The sequence below is a fragment of the Lagopus muta genome, chromosome 5 (genome assembly GCF_023343835.1).
Source record: "Lagopus muta isolate bLagMut1 chromosome 5, bLagMut1 primary, whole genome shotgun sequence".
In the NCBI taxonomy this organism is placed as follows: domain Eukaryota; kingdom Metazoa; phylum Chordata; class Aves; order Galliformes; family Phasianidae; genus Lagopus; species Lagopus muta.
Genome location: NC_064437.1, coordinates 16,468,618 through 16,493,261, shown reverse-complemented (window position 1 = coordinate 16,493,261; position 24,644 = coordinate 16,468,618). Strand labels below are relative to the sequence as shown.

The 24,644-nt window shown below is 44.5% G+C and overlaps 1 protein-coding gene across 2 annotated transcripts; it reads left to right on the top strand.

Annotated features, from left to right (window-relative positions):
- Positions 1–599: 599 nt before the first annotated feature.
- Positions 600–22,123, top strand: CNN3 (calponin 3). Of its 2 annotated transcripts, none has more exons than XM_048944398.1 (7): positions 600–770; positions 17,210–17,331; positions 17,787–17,853; positions 19,013–19,150; positions 19,600–19,716; positions 20,493–20,519; positions 21,016–22,123. In XM_048944398.1, exons 1-7 carry the CDS (start codon positions 714–716, stop codon positions 21,361–21,363), a joined length of 876 nt encoding a protein of 291 aa, XP_048800355.1. In that variant the 5' UTR covers positions 600–713; the 3' UTR covers positions 21,364–22,123. The 2 variants fall into 2 exon arrangements, with proteins under 2 accessions (XP_048800355.1, XP_048800353.1); XM_048944396.1 differs by having other exon boundaries at positions 604–770; positions 20,373–20,519.
- The last annotated feature ends 2,521 nt before the right edge of the window (positions 22,124–24,644 follow it).

Genomic DNA, 24,644 nt, shown 5'->3' with positions numbered 1-24,644 from the left:
AAATACTACCCCGCGCTAATCGGGAACGTTTTATTTCGGAACGGATGAGACGTGTAATTTCTGGGGAGCGGCACGCCGTCGGCGAATGCCTGGGAGCTCGCGAGCCGCAGCCCGGCTCCAGCTGCAGCCCGCGGCGCGGTGCCCGCCGGCCGCAGGCTCGGGGCTCTCGCTCACGCGCCGCTCGGGGCCGCGAGGACGGCGCCGTCCCGGCAGCGCCGAAGGGCCGATCGGCTTTCACGGCGCGTCCGCGAGCCCCCCTTTTCCTCAGCCCGTCCTCTTCCTTTCCCCACGGGGAGCTCCGCTTCCCCTGACCGGGAGCGGCCCCGCTTCGGCAGCCCGGCCGCACCGCGGCCCCCGACCCACACGTGGTAGGCATTACCGGCCGCGCCGCTGCCCTCGGCGGCGGCGGCGGCGGCGGCGGATTCCTTCCCGTTGACGTCTCCCGACCCCTCCGCTCGCGGCCCACTCCCCCCGAACGGCGCCCGCCCGCGGCGTGTCGGTGGCGGGGCGGGCCCGGCGCCCCCTCCCCGGCCGTCCCGGGAGGGGCTCCTTCACCTCGCGCCGCGATTGGCGCGCGGGCGGCCCCAACGGCCGCGGGGCCGGGCCGCGAGGGAGGGACTAGAACTTTCCGCGGCCGCGGGCGGACTCTCGCCTCAGCCCGCCGCAGCGAGCGCCCGCCGCCAGCGCCCCCAGGCAGCGGGGAGACCGCGGACATGACCCACTTCAACAAGGGGCCCTCTTACGGGCTCTCCGCCGAGGTCAAGAACAAGGTACGGGCGGCGCCGGCGGCGCGGGGCGAGCCCGCCTTTGTCCGCGGCGGGACGGGGCGCGACGCGCGGCTGCGCGCGGGGAGATCGCGGGCAGCGGGACGGGCCCGGCATCCCGCGGCGCGGCACGAGGGCCGCTCCCGCCGCCACCGGATCGGCGCCGCCCTCGGCGCGTCGCTCGGAGCGCGGCGGGGCGTCGTCGGGGCCGGGCCGCCACAGAGAACGGGGCAACCGCCCCGGCTCCCAGAGCCCTGACGCGGAGCGCCGCGCCCCGGCCCTCGGAAGAAACCCGGGCCGAAGGCGGCGGACGGTGGGCGCAGCCGTGCCGTGCCGCCCCCCGCGCCGCGCATTCCACCCGCATGACATCATGGGCACGGGCGGCGCGGGCCAATCGGCGGGGCGCCGCACAGATCGCGCATTGTCTGCCCGCGCCGCCCCGCCCCGCCCGCGGGGCACAAAGGCGCGGGGGTGGCGGCGGCGGCGGCGATGGGTCCGTGCCGTGTGAGGGTCCGCCGGGCCGGGCGCCGGCGCGTCGTGGGCAGCGCTGTGGTTTAAAAAACGTAACAGAAAGCCCGCCTTGCCCTGCTCCCTTTGGCCGCGGTTCTGCGCGTAGATGTGCGCACCTTTGTGCGTTGCTGCACGGAGTCGCTTTGATTTGTTTCTGTCACGTCCTACGGATCAGAAGGTGCTGATGTCGGTACCCGGCTGTGCAGACCGCTGCCTTGCGCTGAACAGCCGCCCGTTGGGAAGCAGTAAGAAAAACACCGGTGGCCATCCCGGGATGAGCTGTGCTGTGTGTCTGCTCCAGGCAGCAGCCCTCAGCGTGATGCTCAGTAACCACTTATCTCCCACACGGCTGGCTCAGGCCTCAGCGGCTCCCTGACCCTGCTCTCCTGGTGGCTGAGTAGAAGCGGGAGGACAGCAGAAAATACCACCTGCAGCATCAAAATGTGTGCAGAGTGCCCAGGTGGCTGTGCTGAGGCCATTCCCAACGCACCGCAGGGCTGTGCCTGCACAGCGAGTTGCTGCTGTGTGGGGAATGTCTGCCAGAGGGCCCTGTGGTGCTGCCCCACCACACTTGTGTGGCACAAAGAGACAGCAAGGTGTGCACTTCTGCCCCTGAGTTGGGAAGAATGGAAATGTTGTTCTGCTTTGAAAACACACTGACAGAATCACATTGGCCTAACAGCGATGCCTGTAGGAAGACAGGGTGGGAAGTTCTTTGTCTTTCCTTACAATTTCTTATTGTCAGTAGCTTCCGTAGGGCCTCCCAAGAGGGGCTCCCAGAGCGTGATGCTGATGGAGGACTCAAAGCCGCCTTGCCACTGGTGGAAGAGCCTCCTGCTTCACCCTGCAGGGTGTCAGCTGCAGGCTTTCATCACTCCCCTCAGTGCAGGTGTAGGGAGGTAGGCTCCGTGGGCAGCTCCCGTTTCTGTGTAGGCTTCTTCAGTCCTGGAAATATCAGTGCAGAACAGCCTCAAAAGTTGTTCATGCACTCCAAAGACATGAATTCATCCCTTAGAAAACAATCTAGAAAAAAATAGATTGGAACTTTGAGAATGTTGTTCTTACCATAACAAATCACATTTCAAAGCATTATGATATGAACAGATACACTGCATCCCTCCTAGCTGGAGTTGCATAGCTGTGTGCCTGACTCTGTTGTTTCCCCCAATCCAGAGGACCAGACAAGAATAGCTCTGTGAAGACCAGAAGTTCCATTTTTCACCTCCTGCAGTGTCATAAATCAAACACTGGAAGAAGGACATCCATTTTCCAGCTCCTAGTGGACCCTTTTTGGCACTGGTCTTACTGGGATTTCTGAAACATTGACCTTGGTGGAGACCACCGTGCTGCTATCGGTGGTGTTGGTGCAGTGCACAGAGCTGCAGTGCTCCCTGCTGAACGCTGCCCGTATCAGATGCCCATGTCAGAAGCATTTGGTGCCAGCCCTGGCAGTTTCCCCTGCAGAAGGCAGACATGCTTGATAGCTGGGCTGAGCAGAAAGCTGTCTTGGTTTTAGTTTCTGTTTTTCATTTTCCCATTTGGCATTGTGTTGGTGTTGAGAGCGACCTTTGTTTGGTGTGGTATTTGAATAGATGAATATAACACGTCCTGATGCTGTGTAAGACATTTTTTAAATTTATACCCCAGATTCCATCTTCTAGCTTCAAACCCTCGCTCAGTTTGGCATTCAGGTCTTTTTTGCATTTTCTTTTTCCCTCTGGAGGCTCCACCCCTTTGTTGTTTTGCTCCTTACCTGGGCTCCTTACTTCCAGTTGCCTGCTCCGCTTTCCTTCCCCTCCACTCATGCAGATGGGATCTGCACTGGGAGCCCGCCAGGAGGAAGCTGTCTGCAGGAGCGGGCAGAGCAGGGCGAGCCCTTTGAAGTTGACTCCCTATTTACGTGAGATCAGAGGATACTTGATCCCAAACAAATAATCAGCAAGGAGCCTTTTAAGCTGATTTAAATGGATAGTAGTAGCAATAAATAGTTTTCTTACCAAGAAACAGGGCAGTGTCTGCAGTACTCCACGGTTAGCATAGCTTGAGATGATAACAGCATGAAGTAGAGCTGTAGGCTGGTGTTAGCTGCTTATGGCTAACAGAGGAAATGGGGAAGGGGTGGTGGAAGGTTTCATGGCACTGTCTTGCTGGGCAAGGCTGGGAGCAAACAGCAACGGGGGCAGGTGCGGAGTTGCTCAGCTGCTTCCTCCCGCTCTGCCCTTCCTGTGAGCACACAGCAGGGCACTGCTTATCTGCGCCCTCCTGTCACCTCTGGTACTCTGCCAGCTCCATCACTGTTCGTGTGTGAGGGAGGATGGGCACAGTAAGGTGTGTGCAGAGTTAAACTTGTCCTGGCAACTGGCTGTCTCTGGTCTCCATCATTCCTTCTGCACTGTTGCAGTCAGGAAACCAGCCCAGGTCAGGACCGCTTCCAGCGTGTTTGATGACCAGAGTAGCTGGAGGGAGTCACTGCAGCAGTGACCTGCTGGCAGTGCAGGAGAGGAAGGGAGCAGCCTTGTAACTGGAGGCCAGCAGGCAGGGGAACCCTGGGAACAAAATGCCATCCTGCTCTCCTTTTCAGGGCAAACAGGAGCTGCCTGGTATAGAGCAATGTCTGTGCTCCATGAGACCAGCCAGGCCTAGGTGCATGACTGTGTTCTTCCTGAAACTGCTGAGGAGAAAATTATTTTATGGTGTTTTGCTTGCTGTGGGACAAAATCACATTTAATTTCTTAGTCCAGGAGTTACATTTTAACAGACATTTGACTGGGAACCAGGTTCAGGTGACTATGCCTTTCAGGTTCTTTACCTCAGTGATTCATAGAATCACTGTCATAGAATGTCGTCAAATGGCCTGTGTTGAAAAGGACCTACAAGATCATATAGTTTTAACCCCCCTGCCATGGCCAGGGTCACCAACCTCTAGAGCAGGCTGCTCAGAGCCACATCCAGCGTGGCCTTGAATGCCTCCAGGGATGGGGCATCCACAACCTCCTTGGGATTCAGTGATAGCTAGGTGAAGTGCTGAGTGTAGTTGGTCTGCAAGGTCCTCTCCTTCCTCTTCACTGTCTTCCTTCCTTTCAACATAGAAATAATACCACTTTCCTTCTTAAAAAGTAACCATTAGAATAAACTGATTCAACTGCACACTTAGTTTTCCCCTTCCATGCTTTGTATTTGGTGTTTTCCTTTAGGAAACCTCTAGTTTTGCTCACTGAGTTTCTTTTAGAAACCTTCTGTAAGCATATTTGCTTCTGCTGAAGTGTTTTTCTACTCACATTATCTAGAATGACATAATAAAAATGAAGGATAAGGCAGTAATGAGTATCAGGGCAATGAGCACTTAGCTGTCAGAGCACAGGTGGTGATAACAGCATAAGGTTTCTGCATTCCCATCCTCTTGTATGGGACAGTCTGACTTTTATTCTATTCTTAAATCTTTTTTAAATAATAGCTTTAATGTGCAAGCTCTGAATTAAATATAGGTGTTTAGTTTAAAATAAAATCAGACTCTATCACCTTTATATATATTTTCACAATTTGTTGCCTGGAGAGTAAATGAAAAGTCCAGTATTTTGATGATCTCAGAAATACTTCAGTAGAAATAGATATGCTGAGAATGAGGAAGCAGCAAAAGGGCTTTAAGGGATCAAGCACCAATCTCCATTTTTTTCCAATTAATTCATGCTTTCTGATAGTTGCTTCTAGATCTTGAGGTGAATACTTACTGGCTAGCTATCAGGCTCACCATGCGTAGGACTGCAGAGTTTCTCTTTGTGCCCGATCTCTGCTTGCTTTTCCAAAGAACTGTGAAATTTTTCCAGCTGCCTTCAAGCTTTAGTAACAGATCTCCCATTCAAATTCTCTACTCATAACTTTCTTTTTTATTGGTTTTCTTCCAGAAATCTCAGAGTGCTAATCTCCAAACATCTCTGGTTTTGTTGTTTTTTTTTTAATATCTGTTCCCAAGCTTCCTTTACAATTATGATGTACAAAGATAAAAGGAACACTGAACATTTCCACGATAGATTTAGAGAAGAAATCTGTAAACCAGATACATTGAAAGTACTCAAAGTGAGAAGAAAATGGCACTTAATGGTATGGTTTTGATAACAAAGTCAACACAAAACTGCTTACAAGCCATAGCTGTTCTGTGGCTGTGGGTAGCCAAACTTGCCTTCAGTCCACGTTTGGCACAACAGCTCTATGTACCACAAAATACATGATGGCATTCTTCCCTTTGCTTCCAAGTCACACGTTTGCCCCTTTCTGGACAGAAACCCTCACGTATCTGAGCATCCTGACTGTGCACAGTTCTCACACCAGTTATGGCGGCATCAGTGCCCATCAATAGGTACGTGCTTGGTTTAGATGTTTCAAAGTAGGAAGGCCTTCTGGCAGTTGGGAGTCTTCACTGCGCTCTCAGTATTTATTTGCACCCTTTGCTGTCTGTCCGTGGCTCTGTCTCTGTGTGTCTGACCCACTGACTGTTCCCTTGCTCAGTGCTGCTCTCCTGAGCACGTATCAAGTGAAGGTTTCTCACAGCAGCTTTAATACTGACACAGCAATAAGCAAGCCTGCTAACAGGCACAAACTGATAGCAGTGACACCTGTGTAGCTGATGGTCAGTCCGTACTTACATCTCTTTCTGATAGCAGAAGCACATGCTTTGGCACTGAAGCATTTTCCTTGCCCACTGACCAGGATGTGAGCACCTGCCACCCAGCATCTGGTCTCTGCCCCCAAGCCGCCCTGCGTGTGGCATTGCTGCCGGCTGTGCAGACAGGCCAGCAGGCGGCTGCCTGGTGACGGCCAGTAGTGATTGCTGTAAATGATGACATGAGGGTCATTTTCTTCTTAGTGGTGTAAGTCCCCAGTGATCCTTGGCATGTCGTCGTCACGTTGACAGTTGGAGCCCTGGCACGTTTTACAGCTTGCCTGGAATGGTCTCAAGCAGGAGCTCTTGAGCCACAAGGCTGGTATTGCTGTCGGGTGTAAAGCCCCACGCCATGGCTGTGATTTTGCAAGTAAAGCCCAAGCCACGGCTGTGATTTCACAAGCACGTCTTGGCTTACCGCATCATTTCAGGGAGGAAGGCAATGACTGGCAGCACACAGCTGGGGTTCAACTCCTGAGCAGCAGGGCTGAGGTGGAGCCAGGCAGGCTGCAGGAAGCAGCAGCGGGGATTCTCACTGGGAGATCGCGTCCTGCTGAAGCTGAGGCAGCACTTTGGCTGTGCCTTCAGTGTCAAAGCTCTGTACATTAACAGAATGAATTACAGCAACCTTATTTCTGCTGGATTCATCAACTTCTTAGTATAACTTTCATTAGCGGTAGAAAAATACATCACTTGCTGTGGTTAATGTTTAAATTCTGCATCCTTCTACAGCCAGAAAACCTCTGAGGACAGCAAATCAAATCTGCCTGAAGTCATGATGATTAAATACGATTAGCAGTCTCAGAAAATAGAAAATTTAAGTTGCATTTCAATGACACATCCTTGTTTAAATCGTACAAATGATTTTGGTTTCTTTTTGTGTGGTTTCAGGGCTAGTTTGAAATTTGGAGAAAGTGACCCTGTTACATTCCCCATGCTCAGTCAGTACCGGTAGGAGGCAGATGGATGCGTGCGTGCGTTGTTTCAGGACAATGGCACATCAGTGGGTTTTTCACCTCGCCTCCTTCTGTAAGAATATTAATTCAGAGGGAATGTAGAGGGCTGTGATTTGCCTTGGAGAGTAAAGGATAGAAACTTCTCTGTATTCAGAGCTGCTGGCTTCTGTAGCTCCGTAACACCATATACACTGTGCATCTGACACATCCTTTTAAGGAAAACTTTTTAGAGATTCCCATCCCCTACGGAATGGTACAGGAAAAGCCTTCAGTAAAAGTGGGCCCGAGGCCAGGACACGTAGGGCAATTTGAAACAGATTTTTTCTAAGTGAGATCATGTGAAAATCCTTCTTTTCTCTGTAAGAGGGACTCTTTTGCTTAAAAATGCCTTTCGTAACTCTTTGATTCTAAACAACTGTTAACTTGTATGGCCATATCCAGCAGCAGCGTTCTCTTCTGGTAAATATTTTTGGTTTTGCAGCATTGCCTCAGTAATGTATGTTGTCTCCATTTAGCTTGAATCACTCAGTGTTCTTCCTCGGTGGTTGTGACTTCCTTCAGGTAGGCAGTTCTGGGTTCTTGTTTTCTTAAAATGAACAAACAGATAAATGCCAAACTCTGCCAACCTCTTGTTTTTTCTTAGAGCGGTGCTGAGTTGAGTAGCTATGAGCAGACCTAACGACAGCTCCCTGCTGCCTTTATAAAGCCTTCTCTCCCCCGAGGCAGACACTGTTCTGGCATCTCCTTGCCTTAGTTTTCTTGCTGTTCTGAAAGGCTTTTATGAGGGTGGGATCTGAGCTGCTGTGCTGAGGGCTGGAGGAGCACAGTGTGATTCCAGACAAACCTCCCCAGCTAACCCAGCTTGGACACCGCTCCTACGAACGCTTCACACAGCTTCCCTGATAAGAAAGATCTCTCTCTGTTTTCCTGTCAATATTTCCACTGCTAAAGCCTCCTATTTGCAGGCACATAGTTTGAATTTATTCCTGGTTATGCCTGAATGAGACTAACTTCCTTGAAAAGTACTTTCCTGTTGTCTCCAATCAGTTGACTGAACACGAGTCTTGCAAGCAAGAAACAAGGCGCAGAAGGCAAACAGATGCAGGCAGCATTTGCTTGCTCCCAGGTGCTCAGACAGAGGCAGCTCTGCCCTGGCAGTGAGCGGGGAGCCGCACAGAGCCCTCCCTGCAGCACACAGGGCAGGCGGCTGCACACTGCAGTTCCTGCTGCCTGGAGAGCCGGGAGCTGCCACAGCTCCTGTAATGCCACACTGCTGCTGCCTGAAGTTGGGTCATAACACACGTGTTGAACCAATGAAGTATGTGTATTTCAGACCTATGTCACCAAACGCTTGCTTGTTTTTGCAAGAATCTGTCTCTTCACCTTGCAGAATTACCATAGAGATCACTTCCAAACAAAAGTAAAGAGTACGCTTAACTTTCTCAGAAAATAGAAGACTGTTGTCCCTTTTCTATGGCCTGTCCTGAGAGCAGCCTTTTATTGTTAATAAACGATGGCATGGAAATGGTTTCAATAATGTTGAAAAAACACAGCAGGTTTCAGTAATAATAAAAAAACAGAAAGATTAAAAATCAGAGACAAAGAGCTGTTTTTCTGATGGATAGGAAAGAATTAGCACCAAACACGACCAACAAAGGGAGAGGTCAGTCATGGCACCTGAGTGTTTTGTTCTACAGAAGAAGGATGGAACTTCAGATATTTTAGGGTTGGGACCTCTCTTACACATCATTTTAATACGGCATTGCCCTGCACTTACTGCTTCTTGTGTTCCTGAATTCACTGCAGTGAAACCGCAGCTTATGTAGTGGTAACCCAGAGTTCTGGATGCTGTGCACACCCCCAGCAGCACTAACTGCTGATATCCAGTGGCAGTAACGAGATTGTATGATCTGTGCCAGTCACTCTGGGCAAAAGGACTTAGCAGGAAGCTGACAGTAACTGTAAAATGCAATCTGTTACGTGGCAGGGAAGGACCAGTAACTGGTTTTGGTGCAAAATCTCTCTGCTCACAGCAGATTTACATCAGTTGGCCAGGAAGAAACTGCAGAAATAAGTCAAGGGATGTGTTTTGCTTATACAAACAAATCTGTAGGTATTTTCGTAAGGACTTCAGCTGCTGTAAAAGTGCAGTCTTGAACTTTATAACGCTTCTTTGTACGGTAGTCATGCATTTTGTGTGATTAATTAAGCATGTGTCTAGCTTAATCTTCTTTTAGATTCTTAGCCGATTCCAACCTTTTTATGCTGTGTTCTGTATGTATGATGTGAGTAGAGATGGATTTAGATAGAGATGCAAATTCAGTTAGATGCCTAAGGTATAACAGGTGACAGGCTGTCACCTGCTGGGATCTTTGTCCCAGACTGTAGAGAAACACATATTTTCCTGATGAATATTTGTTGTGGGTGCCTCAGTGAGCCCACTCAGAAGCACGCTGGGACCGCCTGGACCTAAATTTCAGCAGCCTAACAGCAACCACACAGTTGTTGTTCCTGTTACTGATAGCATGCTGTGCTCTGATCTGTGTTGTATCAGTTCAGTAATACTGGGCATGGCTCAAAAGCAAGGAGAACCTTTTCTCAAGAAGTAACAGGCTTTATGCATCGTGTGGAATCAGTGCTGCCCTGGTGGAGAAGAAACTTTATATTCTTAGGCTTTTTGTGTAATGATTGTGCAGTGATTTCATAAAATCATAGCATCACCAAAGGTGGACAGACCTCCAAAATCATCCACTCCAACCCTCCACTTCCCACCACCATTTCCTCACTACACCATATCCCTTAGTAGAACATCTGAACATTTCTTCAACACTTGAAATTTTTCCTAACATCCATCCTGAATCTACCCATTATTTCAAATTGTTTCAAATAATGGGTAGTGAATATTACTCAGAGTTTCTTTGCAAAACACAGTTTAAGTATTCAGCGATATACAGAGCAAATAATGCAACGCAGAGGGCCTCAGTATCAAGAAGAATGTGTGATGACAGGAGCAGGCGTTGCTGCAGTTGGAAGCAGAGCTGATGGCTAAGGAGGCACAGAGGCCTGTGGCTGTGACAAGAAAAGATAATGTGAATGTGAGGAAAAACTGAAAACAAATGGGAATGCGAGAGAGCTGCAGTAATCCAACAGCACAGCACAACTGGCACCCAGTTCAGTCTGAGGGCAGGCACAAATCTGAGTTGTTAGAGCAATAGAGGGAAGACGTGGGAACACCTTGACTGGTTTGTGAGCAGTCCCAAAGTCCTCCTGCACAGCCATGGAGCAGAACACCGCGTTCTTCCCACCTGCTGCTCTGGCAACAGAAGCCCTGCGTGCCCTCAGGTGCCTTGGGCAGGAGAGGAATGGAAACTGTGTGGCATGGCTTGCTTCTACTTTGCAGAGCTTAAGCTGGTGCACGTGGAAGTAATGCCAGGGAATTTGGATTAATTCTCATCCATCTCTCTTTTAAAGATTGTTCTGATTTACAGAGGAAATGTTGCTGAGTTATCAACTATGCTACAAATAATAAGATTACCATGAAGCAAAATGGATCTAGTTGTAAAAAAAAATTGTACTAGGTAGGGTAGTGGTGGGATACAGTGGCATTAGTGTTAACAGGGTGGATGTCTTGCTTTTCTGTAAACAATCCATAATGACAGAGAAATGCTCAACTAGCCGGGCATACTTAACGGCAGCTTTCATTTTTTCAAGTTTCTCTTCAGTTTTTATCTGGATTCCTGCATTTCTTTTCACCTTTGGGTTTCTTATGCACAATCCTGCGATATCTATTTTCACATGTAGTTCTGATCAATGTACATGCAATTAATAGGGAATTTTAATTTGTGCTTATGGTGAATGTTCACTGAGTTGCTGGAAGCTCAGGTGGCAAAAAGCTGCACTCGATGGTGAGTTCCTTTCACTGCCTCTTCTGCCCCACTTTCCATAAAATCATAACTCTATTTTCCCAGTGCCGTTAGTTCTATGTCTCAGTTTAAAGATCATGCTCTTTTGTATTCTATGACTAAAGCTCTGTTGGCAAACTTACTGGCTCCAACAAGAAGTATTACACTCCTTTACCTTTGAATCTGAAGTCTAAGCATATAGGGTGACCTATTTACATTTCAGAATTTCAACTGCAACTCAGGTGTATAATTTAAAAAAAAAAAAAAAGTAAATTTAGACAATCTTTAAAAAAAGATTTGGCAACGCGTTATGGAACAATAAACAAAGAACAGAACAGGGAGCTCAGATGCAAAGAGCTGGAATGCTGGAGAATCATCTGGGATCAGCGCTGTAGCGTGCCTCACTCCCCCTTGGGCAGGCACCCATTTCTTTTGTTCCAACTTTAACAAAAATCAGTTTCTTCAGGTGCTGCCTGGTCCTGGAACGCAGTGTGCCTCATGCCATGTGTGCCATATGTGCCATATGTGCCACATGCTGGCCGTGTGAGCCCTGCAGCGCGGGCACGCAGCCTGCGGCATAAGGGAAAGCTTCAGGAGCACTACCAGTTGCCGGCTGTTGTAAGGCAATGGGTGACTTTATCCTTTATAAGTGCTTTCTAATTACTGAGTTGTGTGTTTGTTAGCCTCAGTGACTTGTAAAAGCTGCGGAGCGTGTTTAAACTTAATCTTGAAAAAGTGTTACAGTGTTTTTCCAGAGTAGCAGCAAGATAGCTGAACTCTTAAACTGGAGATTTGGCACAGGTGTAGCTTTTAATGTACAGCGTGTACTGTGTAATTTGGAAAAGATTAGTATGAAAGGACAACTGAAAGTCCATATGAGATCATTTATGGTGCGAAATACTGGCTAACATCTCTCCAACTCAGCACGCTACGGCACACTGAGCAATTCTAATGATCTGCCTGTGGCCCTTGAACTTTGAAACAAAGGCAAAGTTACCTTCACAAGGAATCCATACGCTTGACAAATAAGGTGATGATTACTAGTCTTGTATTAAACTTGGGGGGAGGGTTTGTATGCTTTAAGATCAGTCCTACCTGCACAGCACAAGACAGGAAGATCAGAGTTCCAAGAATCCCGAATTCTCCATTTGCCAAAATAAACATATTACAAGAAGGCATGGATAGTATCAAATGCTGCAAGAAGAGTCAGTGTAAACTATCACCGGGAAATATTTCATCCCACATCTAAGGGAATTGTGAAGGCTGTAGAGGAATCAGGTTCTACTCGAGGACTCAAGCCTAATGTGGATATTGGCATAAATGTATGTGTATCAGATTGCTTAGTGTTATCTGTGTGTGACATTCCAAGATGAAACTTGGCATTGGAAACAGGAATTGCCTAGTAAAAGGCAGGAAGGACCGACTTACTGGTGTCCTAAGTTCTAAAGCCAGTTCTGCCCCTCCCCTCCTTCCACTCCACAAAGGAAAAAACAAATCTAGGAAACAAAAGCCAAAAGACTTCCACCTGTAAGACTGAAGCACATCACTTTGTTAGTAAAGTGCTTTCTTTAATTGATCTGTAAGAAAAGATGGCAGGAGAGATTTTAGTTTAATTTCATACTGCATTAATAAACCTGGGTTTTGCTTGTTCCTCTGCATCATTGATGAGGCACTCTTCTATCCTGGCTCTACAGGACAGACACTACAGCAGCAGAAGCACATAAGCATCTGAAACAGCTTCTGGTGAATTAAAATTTATATTCTTAATACAACTTTAATGTATTATTAAACGTATGTGAAGCTCAGGAAAAAGTCAGAGGTAGTGTCTGTGATCTCATCTGGTGCAAAAGAGTCAAGCTCAGAATGTTCTTGTAAAGCACGCAGAAATTTTCCAAATTTCAACCTCCCTTCCCAACAATTCAGACACAGTGGGTGTGTTTTGCAGAGATGTAACTGAAGCATTTTGTACAGCTTGAGTTAAAAATGAGTGGGTAATTTTAATTTATTTTGTATATTAAGTGAACACAGTCCAAAAGGACAGCATTGAGCCTAATTTTTCTGCAGTCTCTTCTTGTGACTTCCAGTAGCAAGGTAATATATAATGTCAGTCTTCTGAAGGCTACCTATTATGAAGCTATCCCATTTCTATTTAAAATTAATGAGAAAAAACCCTTGTATTTTGTTAATTTCCAAATTTTACATAGCTTTTTCTGTACTGAAACAGAAGCCAACTCTTCACACTACAAACTGGCCTAGCAGTCAGGAGCTTGTTAACAGGCAAGTGACACCTGCTTGCTTCTTCCCACAACCACAGAGCATTTCTGGCTTTGACCACTTGCACAGACTTCCGTCTCAGAGAGATTTCTAACAACTACATCTGTACCTCAGAAGTGTCTACAAAAGCGGCAGCATTTATAGCTTTATGAATCCTTCAAGATTTATCAGAACAAACCAAAGAAATTTACAGTTGGCATCCTGTTATCTGGTTTTAAATCACATTTTAGTGTTTATATCCATTGCTTCAATTTCATCTTTTCTACAGGGTTCTGAAACAGCAGCTTTTTCTAATGGCACTGATGATGAATTCTTTGAAATGAGCTGCTTAGCTACCACTTTCATTTTACTAGAAGGTGTCTTCTTCTGTGGACATACAAGATTTAAGTATTGGCCATGAAAGTTCAGCATTAAAAAGGATCAAATGATGGCATGTAGAATTGTAGTAATGGAAAAAGCCATAATATTTCATTTATAACAAAGCTTCCAACTTTCCCCTCACAGATAGCAATCAAAGAAAGGCTGGAACAACTGATAGATACATGGAAAATATGAAGTATTCCCTTGTTTAGTGTTATGTAACTTCTAACTGTGACACCAGGAGTAAAACAGAGCTCAACCCAAAGCAAGCAGAACACCTCCCCTCCAGTAGCACTGACCCAGCGCCCGCCCAGCTTCACTTACCCCTCTTGCTTAGCCTGAATTCTGAATTTCCACATCTTTTATCTTTTCAGATAGATCAAGTATAATTCACAAAACCTGCCACCGCCACCTGACATTCACTAACCTAGTTGCCTGCCTGTTAAAGACATCAAACCCTTTGCCATGTTTAAGTCAAACAAGTTTCAGTACCTTACTGAAGACAATTCAGAAAATGAGCAGACTTAATAGTAATGCTTTGGCTGCCAAAAATGCAAGTTTCCTCATGTGATTTTTTTCCCCATCTGTAGATAAGCGCAGTAGCGATACCCCAACATACTTTAAAACCTCTTGAGAGACTGAGGACTTAAACGATGTAAAGTATTCCAACAAAGTAAATATCTTTCAAGAGACAGGATGAAATTCCATCCCATCCCTTTCAAGTACCTTAAGCAATGGGGGTAGTTATTTTGTGTTCATCTCATTTGTGATCTCAAATATGGAATGGATATTAAATGAGAAAATTTTTGCCATTGTTTCCCTTTATATACTTGCAAAGACAGCCACAGACACACAAGTGCTGGTGGGACTCACTCTAGTCTGACTGCCATTTTCATTGGCTGTAAACTGGGGGAAGGAGGAGACGAGTGATCTTTAAAACATGTCCCTTGGTGGAATCACCACTTTTCTGCAACATCAGTTTGTGCCCTGGTTATTTCCTTACTTATAAAGAGGAAGAGACAATAAGTTCGGCTGCAGGATGGCTAAACTATCACTTAGCATTGTCTTTAAACCAATGTGAAACAAATCACCTGAATGTTCAACTAGCATAACATTGTATTTCTATTACTGAAGAACAGAGGAAGAGACTTGCTCTGGCCCCTCTCTGAATGGTGTGCATGTTAGAACTGTGATCTTAATGTGGCACAAACTGTCTGCATCCACACAGCCAGTCCCAACTGCCTGCACTCTGCTCAGTGGAATATCAGAGCATACCATGCTCTGACCTTCATACAGGTTCTTTCTTTTTCTAAACTTGCCTGTGTTTGTGCCTGTAACTTCAGATTTTGTCTGGGCACTTTAATAAGGTCTCTGTGTATTCTTCAGTGTGGAATAATGATATGATGCTATGTTTTAGACTTTGGGGATCTTTTTCCATTGCCCAAAATACTTCAAAAAACAAAGAAACAAAATCTCAGTTACGTCCTCAGTTACGTCCATGACTGCAGCTCTTCTGTGAGTTTGGCAGAACTTGAGTAGCTTGTTCTGATGTTACCAGGAAGACAGATTCAGGGTGTGATCACACGCGCCGTGTTTCCATAGGAAACAAAAATAACCATGGAACTAGTTTGTGAGCTGACTGCCAGGTTAGGAAGGAGAAGGACAATAACCAGCTTCCTCATCACCATTTTCGAGGCAATGAATCTTTCTGGCTGGGGCCCCTTGTAAAAGGGGCTGCCTGCTCTGTACTGTTACTACAATCACTAAAAACACAGCAGTGCTGCTTCTGGCATTAAACTAAAGGGCAAGACGACTATCTTCTTTAAAATTAATTAAAAAAGAAAGACACAAAGGTGTGGAGGCTTTCCCTGTGGAGCTGTGAACTTAACAATTAAATTTTCTAGTCCATTTCTCACCTTCTAACTTCAGAAAGATATTAAAAAAAAAAAAAAACAAATCACTTTCCTTACCCTGGGCAGTATTTATTACTCGAGCTTTCTTCTCTGCTATGAGAAAAGAGAGCTCGAGGATGGCAGACCACCACTGGCCTGAGCACCGAGCTACTCAGAGCTTTTGCACAACGCTGCCCAGAGTTCTACACAGTGATCAATGAGGGAATTCTCCTGACCTGTAACTTAGGCACCACAGCAGCACTGCTACAAACAGTTAAGGAAAAGGAAAATAGATATTCCTCACATAAATTTCTGAAGTAAAGCCAGAGATATAGGAATTTTCCATTCCCTTAGAAGAAAGAAGAGAATGGCATACTGTGTGATTTCTAGTGTGGTTGGTTTGGAGTTGAGGAGAGCAATGCTAGCCAAGATGTAGTACTTGCCTCAATCCAAAGTAATTCACGTAGGTTGGAACTGCAATCTCCTGCAGTATAAAATGGTTGCTGATACCTAGCTTTTCTGAGCCCAAGTCTAAGACAGTCTGCATCAAGTGTGAAACTTGAGGTCTGCATGTGACTGGTTTGGCCAAGTTTCCCACAAGGAACTAAGCGGTGGCCAGCAGGGCTGTCAGCAAGCAGCAGTGCAGGTGCTGCTCAGCCTTGGTGGGGCAGCTCGCTCATCCCCAGCCTTGCTTGCTGTGCCAGGTGGGACAGCCTGTATTGCACACAGAGAAGCGTTGCCAACCTGTGCACCAGTGGAGGTTAGTTGTGACATAAAATCACGTGCTTGGATAACTTGTTCTGTTTGCACAAAAAGGAGCAAGTTATGTAGGACTAAGATTGCTTTCAGTGATGTGAACCCTTTTCTCCAAATTGCCCATGTTGGGAGCATTGCAAGAAGTAACAGATTTAGCCAAAGGAAGTTTGAGCTGCTTTTCAGCATCCTTTGAGTAGAGCAGGGAACAAAGGGCAGAGCTGAACTTGGCCCCTGCTGGCCTGATTCGAGCGTGCTGCTTCCCACTGACTTGCAGCACGTGCAGCACCAACTGACACTGAGTGGTGAAGACTGAGTGTCTGGGAAAGGAGTTTTTAAGAGTCACCTTGCTGACAACTCTTGGCCTCTGTTGGATGCCTTGAATTCCAAGGACTGTTGAACTGAACTGAAAATTCCAGGTTTTCTCTGTAACATAACAGTGCTTTGCAACAACCTTGCAATTAAGACACCAGATCTCTGCTTGTTCCATCTGAGTCTCCCAGCAAACCCAAACAAAAGAGATACATTAGGGATTCTGACTCTTCAATTGAAGAAAAGCAACAACAAACCAACAAAAGACCCTGTCACCACACACAACCACCCAAGTCCCCAAAAAGGTAACTGGTGGTGTTGTGGTGATGGAGAAAACCTAACAATCCATCTCCATTAGTCATAATCTAGCTAAAGCAGAAAATCCACTATAATCTTCTCATAAATAACATCAAACCTATTAAGTGTAAGTTCCCATCTGGAAATCTGTATTGGAGCAGTAGTACTGATGGTTTGGAAATCTGGAGTTTTTATTTTTATAAACTACTGTTTCAGTTTTTACTTGCTGCTGAAGTGCAACTTATGTGTAAAATACTTCTTCAACAATGTCATTATCCCTCTGCAGCTGTCTAAAGACTATGCTTAAGTTCTAACAAATCTTACAGTAGGGAGAACTGGTCAAGTGCTTCAAAGGAGTACTTACAAATAAACATTTAGTAAAGCCGTAACCATTACAGTAAAAGGAACAAAAACTGTACCCTGGTACTGAAATACAGTACTGGATAGATGCTAGAAGGTACTCTCTGAAACACTTAGGGAAGGACTTGCAGTTTTTTCTTGTGAAGTAACTTTGTGACTGCTTGTGTTACAGATTGCCCTGAAGTATGATCCCCAGATAGAAGAAGACCTGCGTAACTGGATAGAAGAGGTTACAGGCCTGAGCATTGGTGCAAACTTTCAGCTGGGACTGAAAGATGGCATCATTTTATGCGAGTAAGCATTTATCAAGTAACCTTATTTCAGCAGTTTTCTACATTTGCAGAATGCAGATGGATTTCCTTCAAACACATCAACAATGGGAGTCAAAGGTGGCTGGCAGTAGAGGGTGGGAGGACAGCTTTTTTAAAACCATGGAGAAGAATCAGAATTTAACTCAAACCTCCTTTATATTTCTGCAAAGATTTCTAAATATATCTGAATGTAATGATGAAGCTCTTTTTTATAATAATGAAATGGCACACAACAATTCTAACAATTCTTGTGACTTGTCTGTTAGGTGTATCAGACCGAGGTCTAAGCGAGGCACGCTGTATAAATAAAAAGCCTAAGCATTCTGATTAAACTAATGCAACTAACAGAGGGTCACTGAAAATATTATATAATGCCTGCAAAGATGGTATATGGATGAGATATATTGTTTAAGAATTTCCCTTTTTTTCACTCCCTAGGCTTATAAATAAGCTGCAGCCAGGATCAGTGAAGAAAATTAATCAATCAAAACTAAATTGGCACCAGGTAAAACAAAAAAACAACCCAAAACTATTTCTCTAACCCCTCCAACCCCCAAACGGTTCTTTTCCATTAACAAATTTTCTGTGAATGTCTATGCTTTCAATCCTGATAGCATCAAGTTTTGTATGTGTGTAACAAGATACATGCACCAACAGTTGAGTGAGGTTACTGCATATGTGAACATCATTTCATAGAAAGCAATTCTAACAGCTAAGATGGCTCGTAAATGGCAGCTGACTATACGTATTTCATAATAATGCTTTAGCTAACAAATGAAGTTTCAAGTGGAGGAAGAACACAGAGCCATATAGCAAGGTCTTTTCCAAGCTTAAAGAAAATACAACGAAATCAAAACAAACAACCAAACAAGAACCCCTAACTAACGCCACACAGCTAGCATATTCCATCTGGGCAGTTCTGCAGGTCAGCAGCTTGCCTGTACCTGGATATACGAGGTCACTGTGTGCAGCATCATCCTGAGAAACCCCTAGGGGTCATGGGGAACAGTTGTTGAGGACATGTTTTGCAACAGAACTCAGAAAAAACAAATAAATACATTAGCTATTGGACTTCAGTACATCCAGGCTTGGTCTTTGTGGCTAATCTATCTTGCACTTTTTTTTTAATCCCCTTTGTGACTATCAAAACCAACGTGCCTTTAGAACACGTACTTGAAGGGTTTTTGCCTTTACTATCATTGAATCTAACTTACTGCTGCTGTATCAGTCTCTTGTTTTTATTGTCTTGAATGCTAAGAAATGCAGTGGAGGATTTTAATCTCTCTCATGACTGCTGAAGGAAAGGCGAGATTGTCCTTACTCACATACTCCATGTTACTTCCCAGTTTCTACAGCATACACTGCTAGTAAAACCCAAAAGCTTGTCTGAATTTGTCCAAGTAGGTGAGCAGGACAGCACCTTCAGACTAGAGTAAATGTTCTTACTACTCACATAACTATGTTTTAATTATCTTACAATCAATTCTTGAAGTTCTGAATTAGGATTTCTTTTGAAATGGACACAGTTGAGTTTTGTCATCAAAATAACAGATACTGATGGAGAGATGCTGGATAGACAAACTCAGTCTGATTTCCGAAGTCCACATCAAAACTAACAAAAGTAAAACACTGAATTAAAAAAGGGCTTTTTTGTTTCTGTTTAGCTGGAGAACATTGGGAATTTTATCAAAGCGATCCAAGTGTATGGCATGAAGCCACATGATATTTTTGAAGCCAATGATCTTTTTGAAAATGGAAATATGACTCAAGTACAGACTACTCTCGTGGCACTAGCAGGTCTGGTAAGTATTTGTACCTCTGGCGCTGGCAGAAGGCCAACCTATCAAGAGGGGATAATAGTATTGGGAGTCTGAGAAACTGCAGAAGTTGCTCCTGAGTCATTCCTTGAGCAAAAGCTTGGAATTAAGAGTTAGGATTTTTGACCTGAACTAGGGAGGCTCACAAGAGAACATTAATCCCCACAGATTATCCTTCTCACTCTGACAAAGATCCTTAGGTATCTTAGCTTCAGAGTGCATGTTCAAATGGTGACAGAAATGATTCTCTCCTCCCACCCCTGACACAGTTTCTCATGAGATAATCCTGCTTATGACATCACTTGAAAGCCCAGGACAGGTACAAAGGCAGCTTATCTGTCAGCCTAGGTCTCCATACAGGCTATAAAGAAAGTGTTCCAGTCACAGAAACTCTGCTTAATACTGAAGACTCTATTTTCCTTCTCCCTAAATAGGCAAAAACCAAAGGCTTTCATACTACAATTGATATTGGTGTCAAATATGCTGAGAAACAAGCACGAAGTTTTGATGCAGGAAAACTAAAAGCTGGTCAAAGTGTAATCGGCCTACAGGTAAGTGTGAAATTCTTGTTTGCAGTTACATTTCACAACAACTTTGTTTTGATTAACATGGATATTTTTAATGCAAAAAAAACAAAAACAGCACTGTTACAGTATATTCTTGTCATGGAAGGAGGTGTGGTGTTTTAATTCCTGTACACAGCTGATTGAGTTTATATGCTCATGTGACCACCTAGGTTTTTGTGTTTGTTTTAAATCTGTAGTAAGAGCAATAAGGAGGAAAAGATTAGCTAATATTAGCTGTATCATCTTGGTCCCTGACAGTGACTTTAAAAGGAGGCTGAACAAAATTGTACAATTCCTGGGGTAGACAAGTTCTGGCAGTGACACTGAGTCTGTACTGTCCAGGGTAGAAGCTGATGATTGTATTTTGATACACACATCTATTTCTTACTGTATATGCAGTTGGACAAATGCCAGTCATGAAATGCCTTGGGATGACTGTTAATTTTACTTTCTCTTTCGAAGCTCATTATGGAGAAGTGGTAACTTATTACAAGTAGTGATCAAGCTAGATGAGAAAAACACATGTGGGAATTACTTCTTCTGTCAGCTATCACAGCTAGCAAATGTACTTGTTTCCTTGCACTGTCTTGTTGTACAGATAAATCACTTTTTCTGTCCACCTCTTCCTTCTCCCAATAAAGATGGGCACCAATAAGTGTGCCAGTCAGGCAGGCATGACTGCTTATGGAACTAGAAGACATCTCTACGATCCAAAAATGCAAACTGATAAGCCATTTGACCAGACAACAATCAGCCTACAGATGGGCACTAATAAAGGAGCCAGTCAGGTAAGGAGGACTATGTGTGACATTTCCAGAAAAGATTGAGCACTCAGCCTGGGCAAGTGAGGAGAGTGCAGCAGAAGTGTCTTGCTGACAACAGCAAGAAAGTACAATTCAAATGTACTTCTACGCAGTAATTGAACAACTTAAATTTCTCATCATTAACTGGTATGTTCTGTGCTGGAAATCTTCAGGCATAAAAATGATCTGTACTTTCAGAATTTTCACCTGACTGTGTTGAGTCAGAAGAAAACCACAGCTGTGTTTCCAGCACTAACTAAGCACTAGAATCACATCTTGGGCAGCACCTCAAAGCATTTTCTTTTTAAAGAGAGAGATTAAATTGATCTTTCAGCAGGGTCTTTTTTACTAATGAACGCTTGCTGCTGTTCAGCTGTGCTTGTAGTTTCTAGCGCTTCCAGTGAGTTGTACAACTTGTAATAACAGGCCTCGTAATCACAGCTCGTGACCTTACTGAACCTCTACAATCCTGTTTTACTAGGCTGGTATGCTGGCACCAGGTACCAGAAGAGACATCTATGATCAGAAGCACATATTGCAACCTGTGGATAACTCAACTATTTCATTACAAATGGGCACCAACAAAGTAGCTTCACAGAAGGGAATGAGTGTGTATGGGCTTGGACGGCAAGTGTACGACCCCAAGTACTGTGCTGCACCTACAGAACCCGTCATTCATAATGGCAGCCAAGGAACAGGAACTAACGGGTCAGAAATCAGCGATAGCGATTATCAGGCAGAATACCCAGATGACTATCACGGAGAGTACCAAGATGACTATCAAAGAGATTACCATGGTCAGTACAGTGACCAAGGCATTGATTACTAGATTTGCATCTGAAGCTCAGTATTAGTCCATTATTTTATTCAGTAAGAACGAAACTAGCCTTGTGGAATTGTTACCTGTCTTTCCTACAGACTATACTTAATGTACCTAAAGAAATACTGCCTTACATACATTCCTCTTTTCTTTCTCTGCCCTTTCCCTGTCTAGTTGCCTTTAGTGCTGTAACAGTTGTAGTCTACAGCATAACCAATAACTGCATATGAAGTAAAAAGGAATACTGTGAAAGGGGGAGTGCTCTTGTACAGCCAGGTCTTCTAATAAGGAGCTATGCATTTTTACAATCTACTTAAGTAGGTTTTTACATACCACATTAAGCCTTCATTTTACATATTTACAGCTTTTCTGTTTTCAAAGAAATCAAAGAATTTAATGCTCAAAGTTAAATGTGGTCTTGGCCAATTAAGCCTAAGGCATCACGTGAGTGATTTAAATCTCATTACTATGTTTTTAAAGTATTGTTTGCTAATGGTAAGTCCCGCATTAGATGTGTGCATTTGTGATTTCAAATTCATTCCATTACTCACACTGACCAAACTCTTAGAAATAGTTGTCTTACTAAAAAGGGAGCTTGTACAAAGTCTTGAGCCAATGGAAGTCCCATGTCTGATGGTGCATTTACCTTATATTGTGCCATAATATATCCATGTAGAAGTGCTTTTTCTTCCTTGAACTGTATTTATTGCCACACTTCTCAAACTGATCCCAGTGTATTTTTATAAATAAATATTTTTTCTTAAAGGTATGTTGAAGACCCCGTCTCATTTGTTATGCTACCATTACTAAAGAAGAGATAGCATAGAAATTACTCCCAAATCATCACATCATTGTCTGTGTTAAGGGTAATGTAGGACTGCCGTCTGTTGCAATCCAAGTTCTTTCTTTTCTGCAGGATTTAATCTAACAGCCTAGTAAAAATGTCCTGGGAGTGAGTGACAGTGACTTAACAAGAAAGGAATGTAGCTCCTTCATAGCAGAGTTCACTTCCCCTCTACGTGACTGTGAGATTATGACTAGAGATCCTTCAAAGTTCACAAAATCCCTGCCCCTTTCTCAAGGCAAATGAGGAACTACAGATATTTAACTCTGCCTCTCCTTTGGCCTATAACCTTCATACCATCACTTGCAGAATTCACAAGACAGAGTATGTAATGAGATACCCAGATCCGCATGTCTGCTCGTCTGTGGTCTGAGTTCATTAGATACTAATAGCAGAACTTTATTCCTAAGTGGGAAACTCTTTCTTGCCAGAGTGCAGCTAGGCTGTACTAATTCACCTGGGCTCTTGCAACAGGAGGAGAAAAAAAACAAAACCAACAAGGTTCTGCTGGAGGGTGGGGAGTACTGTCACTGAATAGAAGATATCTTAAAGTTACTTGCTGTGTATTTTAAAGTTATTTATATTGATATGTTTTGTACCTGCAAGTAGTGGACTTGAAAAGGATTCTTCCCTCCAGACTAGAAATCTTAGTCCATTTCTTTATATTATCTTAGGGTGTAGTGATTTGACTTTCACACGACTTACCTGTTGAATAAGACTTAAGCTTATTTACTTCATAGAATTTTAAGTTGGAAAGGAGCTCTGGTGATTGTCAGTCCAAGCCCTGCGCCTTAGGCTAAGGAGTGACCAAGATGTCTGTTTAGACCTGCTCTTCCTGAGCTATGCTGTTGTCCCCTTCAAGATACTGGTATTCAGCAACTTACACCTAGGTTATTAGATGCTGAAAAGCAGTACTGTGATTAACAACAAAACACTTCAGTAGTTTGGGTAAAGGCAGGATCTCTTCTGAAAGCCTTCCTGCTCTTCCTGAAGCCAGAACATACTTTGAACTACTTACCCGCATTTATTGTGTATGTACCTGAAAGGAGGCACAAGGCACACAAACAGTTCCATGTGCCCATTTCTGTACTCACCAGGGGTACCTAAAAGTTCGAAGAAGACACCAAGCAAATACAAACTGCCTTGCTTAAAACTTACTGCAATATGTAGTTTTCTCTTGATATTCAAATAGCCCCAGCTCCTGTTTCTTTAAGGGAAGTAATTACAATCATACCTTCAATTCCTCCGAATCCAGTCACCTGTAGCTGCAGGAAACTGCATCGATCACTCCAAGGCTCCACACACTATTGGGCTGCTCTCCAGGTAGGCAGTGCAAATGCCTAAAGCAGCCTGGACAATTATCTGATGGCATGCACAAGAGCTCTACTTTCAGCCTGCTTTAGTTGCCTGACCATGGTATCCTATAGGGAAGCAGAAGAGCAACCAGTTTCTGTAAGGGTAATTTATTCTTCTAGCTCAGGTGAGGATTTGTGGCAGGCAGGAATGCTTCATTTGGAGGCTGTTGACATAATGACTAGCAGCATGTGTATGATTAGGAAGTCTCATGTCACACCTGTAAGCTATTTCAGTTAAAAGGACTAACTTAGTTAAAAGGTATGCACTCTGAACTATACTCTGAAACCATGAGATTGTCACAGCTGTAACTCTTTGGCTACAACATTGCTTACATAAAATACACTCAAATATAATTTAACTAGGAAATTCATTAACTTCCTTCTTGAAAAAGCAAAACGAACTTAGTAATCATCTAGAAGTCCTTTCCCCACCCAGCAGCTGCACTGGAGGCAGTGATACTGAATCAATAATTGCAATGAACAGAACCAAAGAACCTCTGAGACTGGAAATCATTTAGAGATTGTCCAACATACAGATTATCTATAAATGGAGATACACTTCTAAAAATGTCCCCTCCTTCCACCATTCAGCAAGTTCCCAAGTCAGGGGCTAAGACATGCAGCATAAGCATGAATACAAACAGAAGAAAACTCCATTCTGTAGTAATTGAAACTTCAAAGCCCTGCTTTGTATATTGATAAAATTTTTACACTGTGCAGACACCGTTACCTGGAAACAATCTTAGTGTGGAAGAAGAAAGGTTTTGTCCCTCTGCAGTACCTTGTCTGTGGTGCTTTCTCAACAATGGAGAGTTATTGTTCATTCAGCATCCCAAGCACCAGAAATACCCAAGTGTTTAAAATCACAGAACTGTAGAATGGCCTGACCTCAAGGATCACCATGTTCCAACCCCCTTGCACCAGCCAGCAGGGCTGCCAGCCCCTAGATCAAGTACTAGTTCAGATTGTCCAGGGCCCCATCCAACTTCACCTACCAGCTAGAAATTAATTAATCTTCCTTTTCCCTTCTCATCATCTATTATCCTTTGACTTGTTGAAGCGGCTCATATTAGAGGAATCAGAAGCAAGTA

What these genes read in the sequence shown, in the direction of transcription:
- CNN3 (XM_048944396.1), top strand. Translation starts at nt 714, where the DNA reads ATGACCCACTTCAACAAGGGGCCCTCTTACGGGCTCTCCGCCGAGGTC. An exon ending in CAAAACTAAATTGGCACCAG is followed by an intron (nt 17,854 to 19,012) that starts GTAAAACAAAAA and finishes GTTTCTGTTTAG; the next exon opens with CTGGAGAACATTGGGAATTT. An exon ending in AAAGTGTAATCGGCCTACAG is followed by an intron (nt 19,717 to 20,372) that starts GTAAGTGTGAAA and finishes CTCCCAATAAAG; the next exon opens with ATGGGCACCAATAAGTGTGC.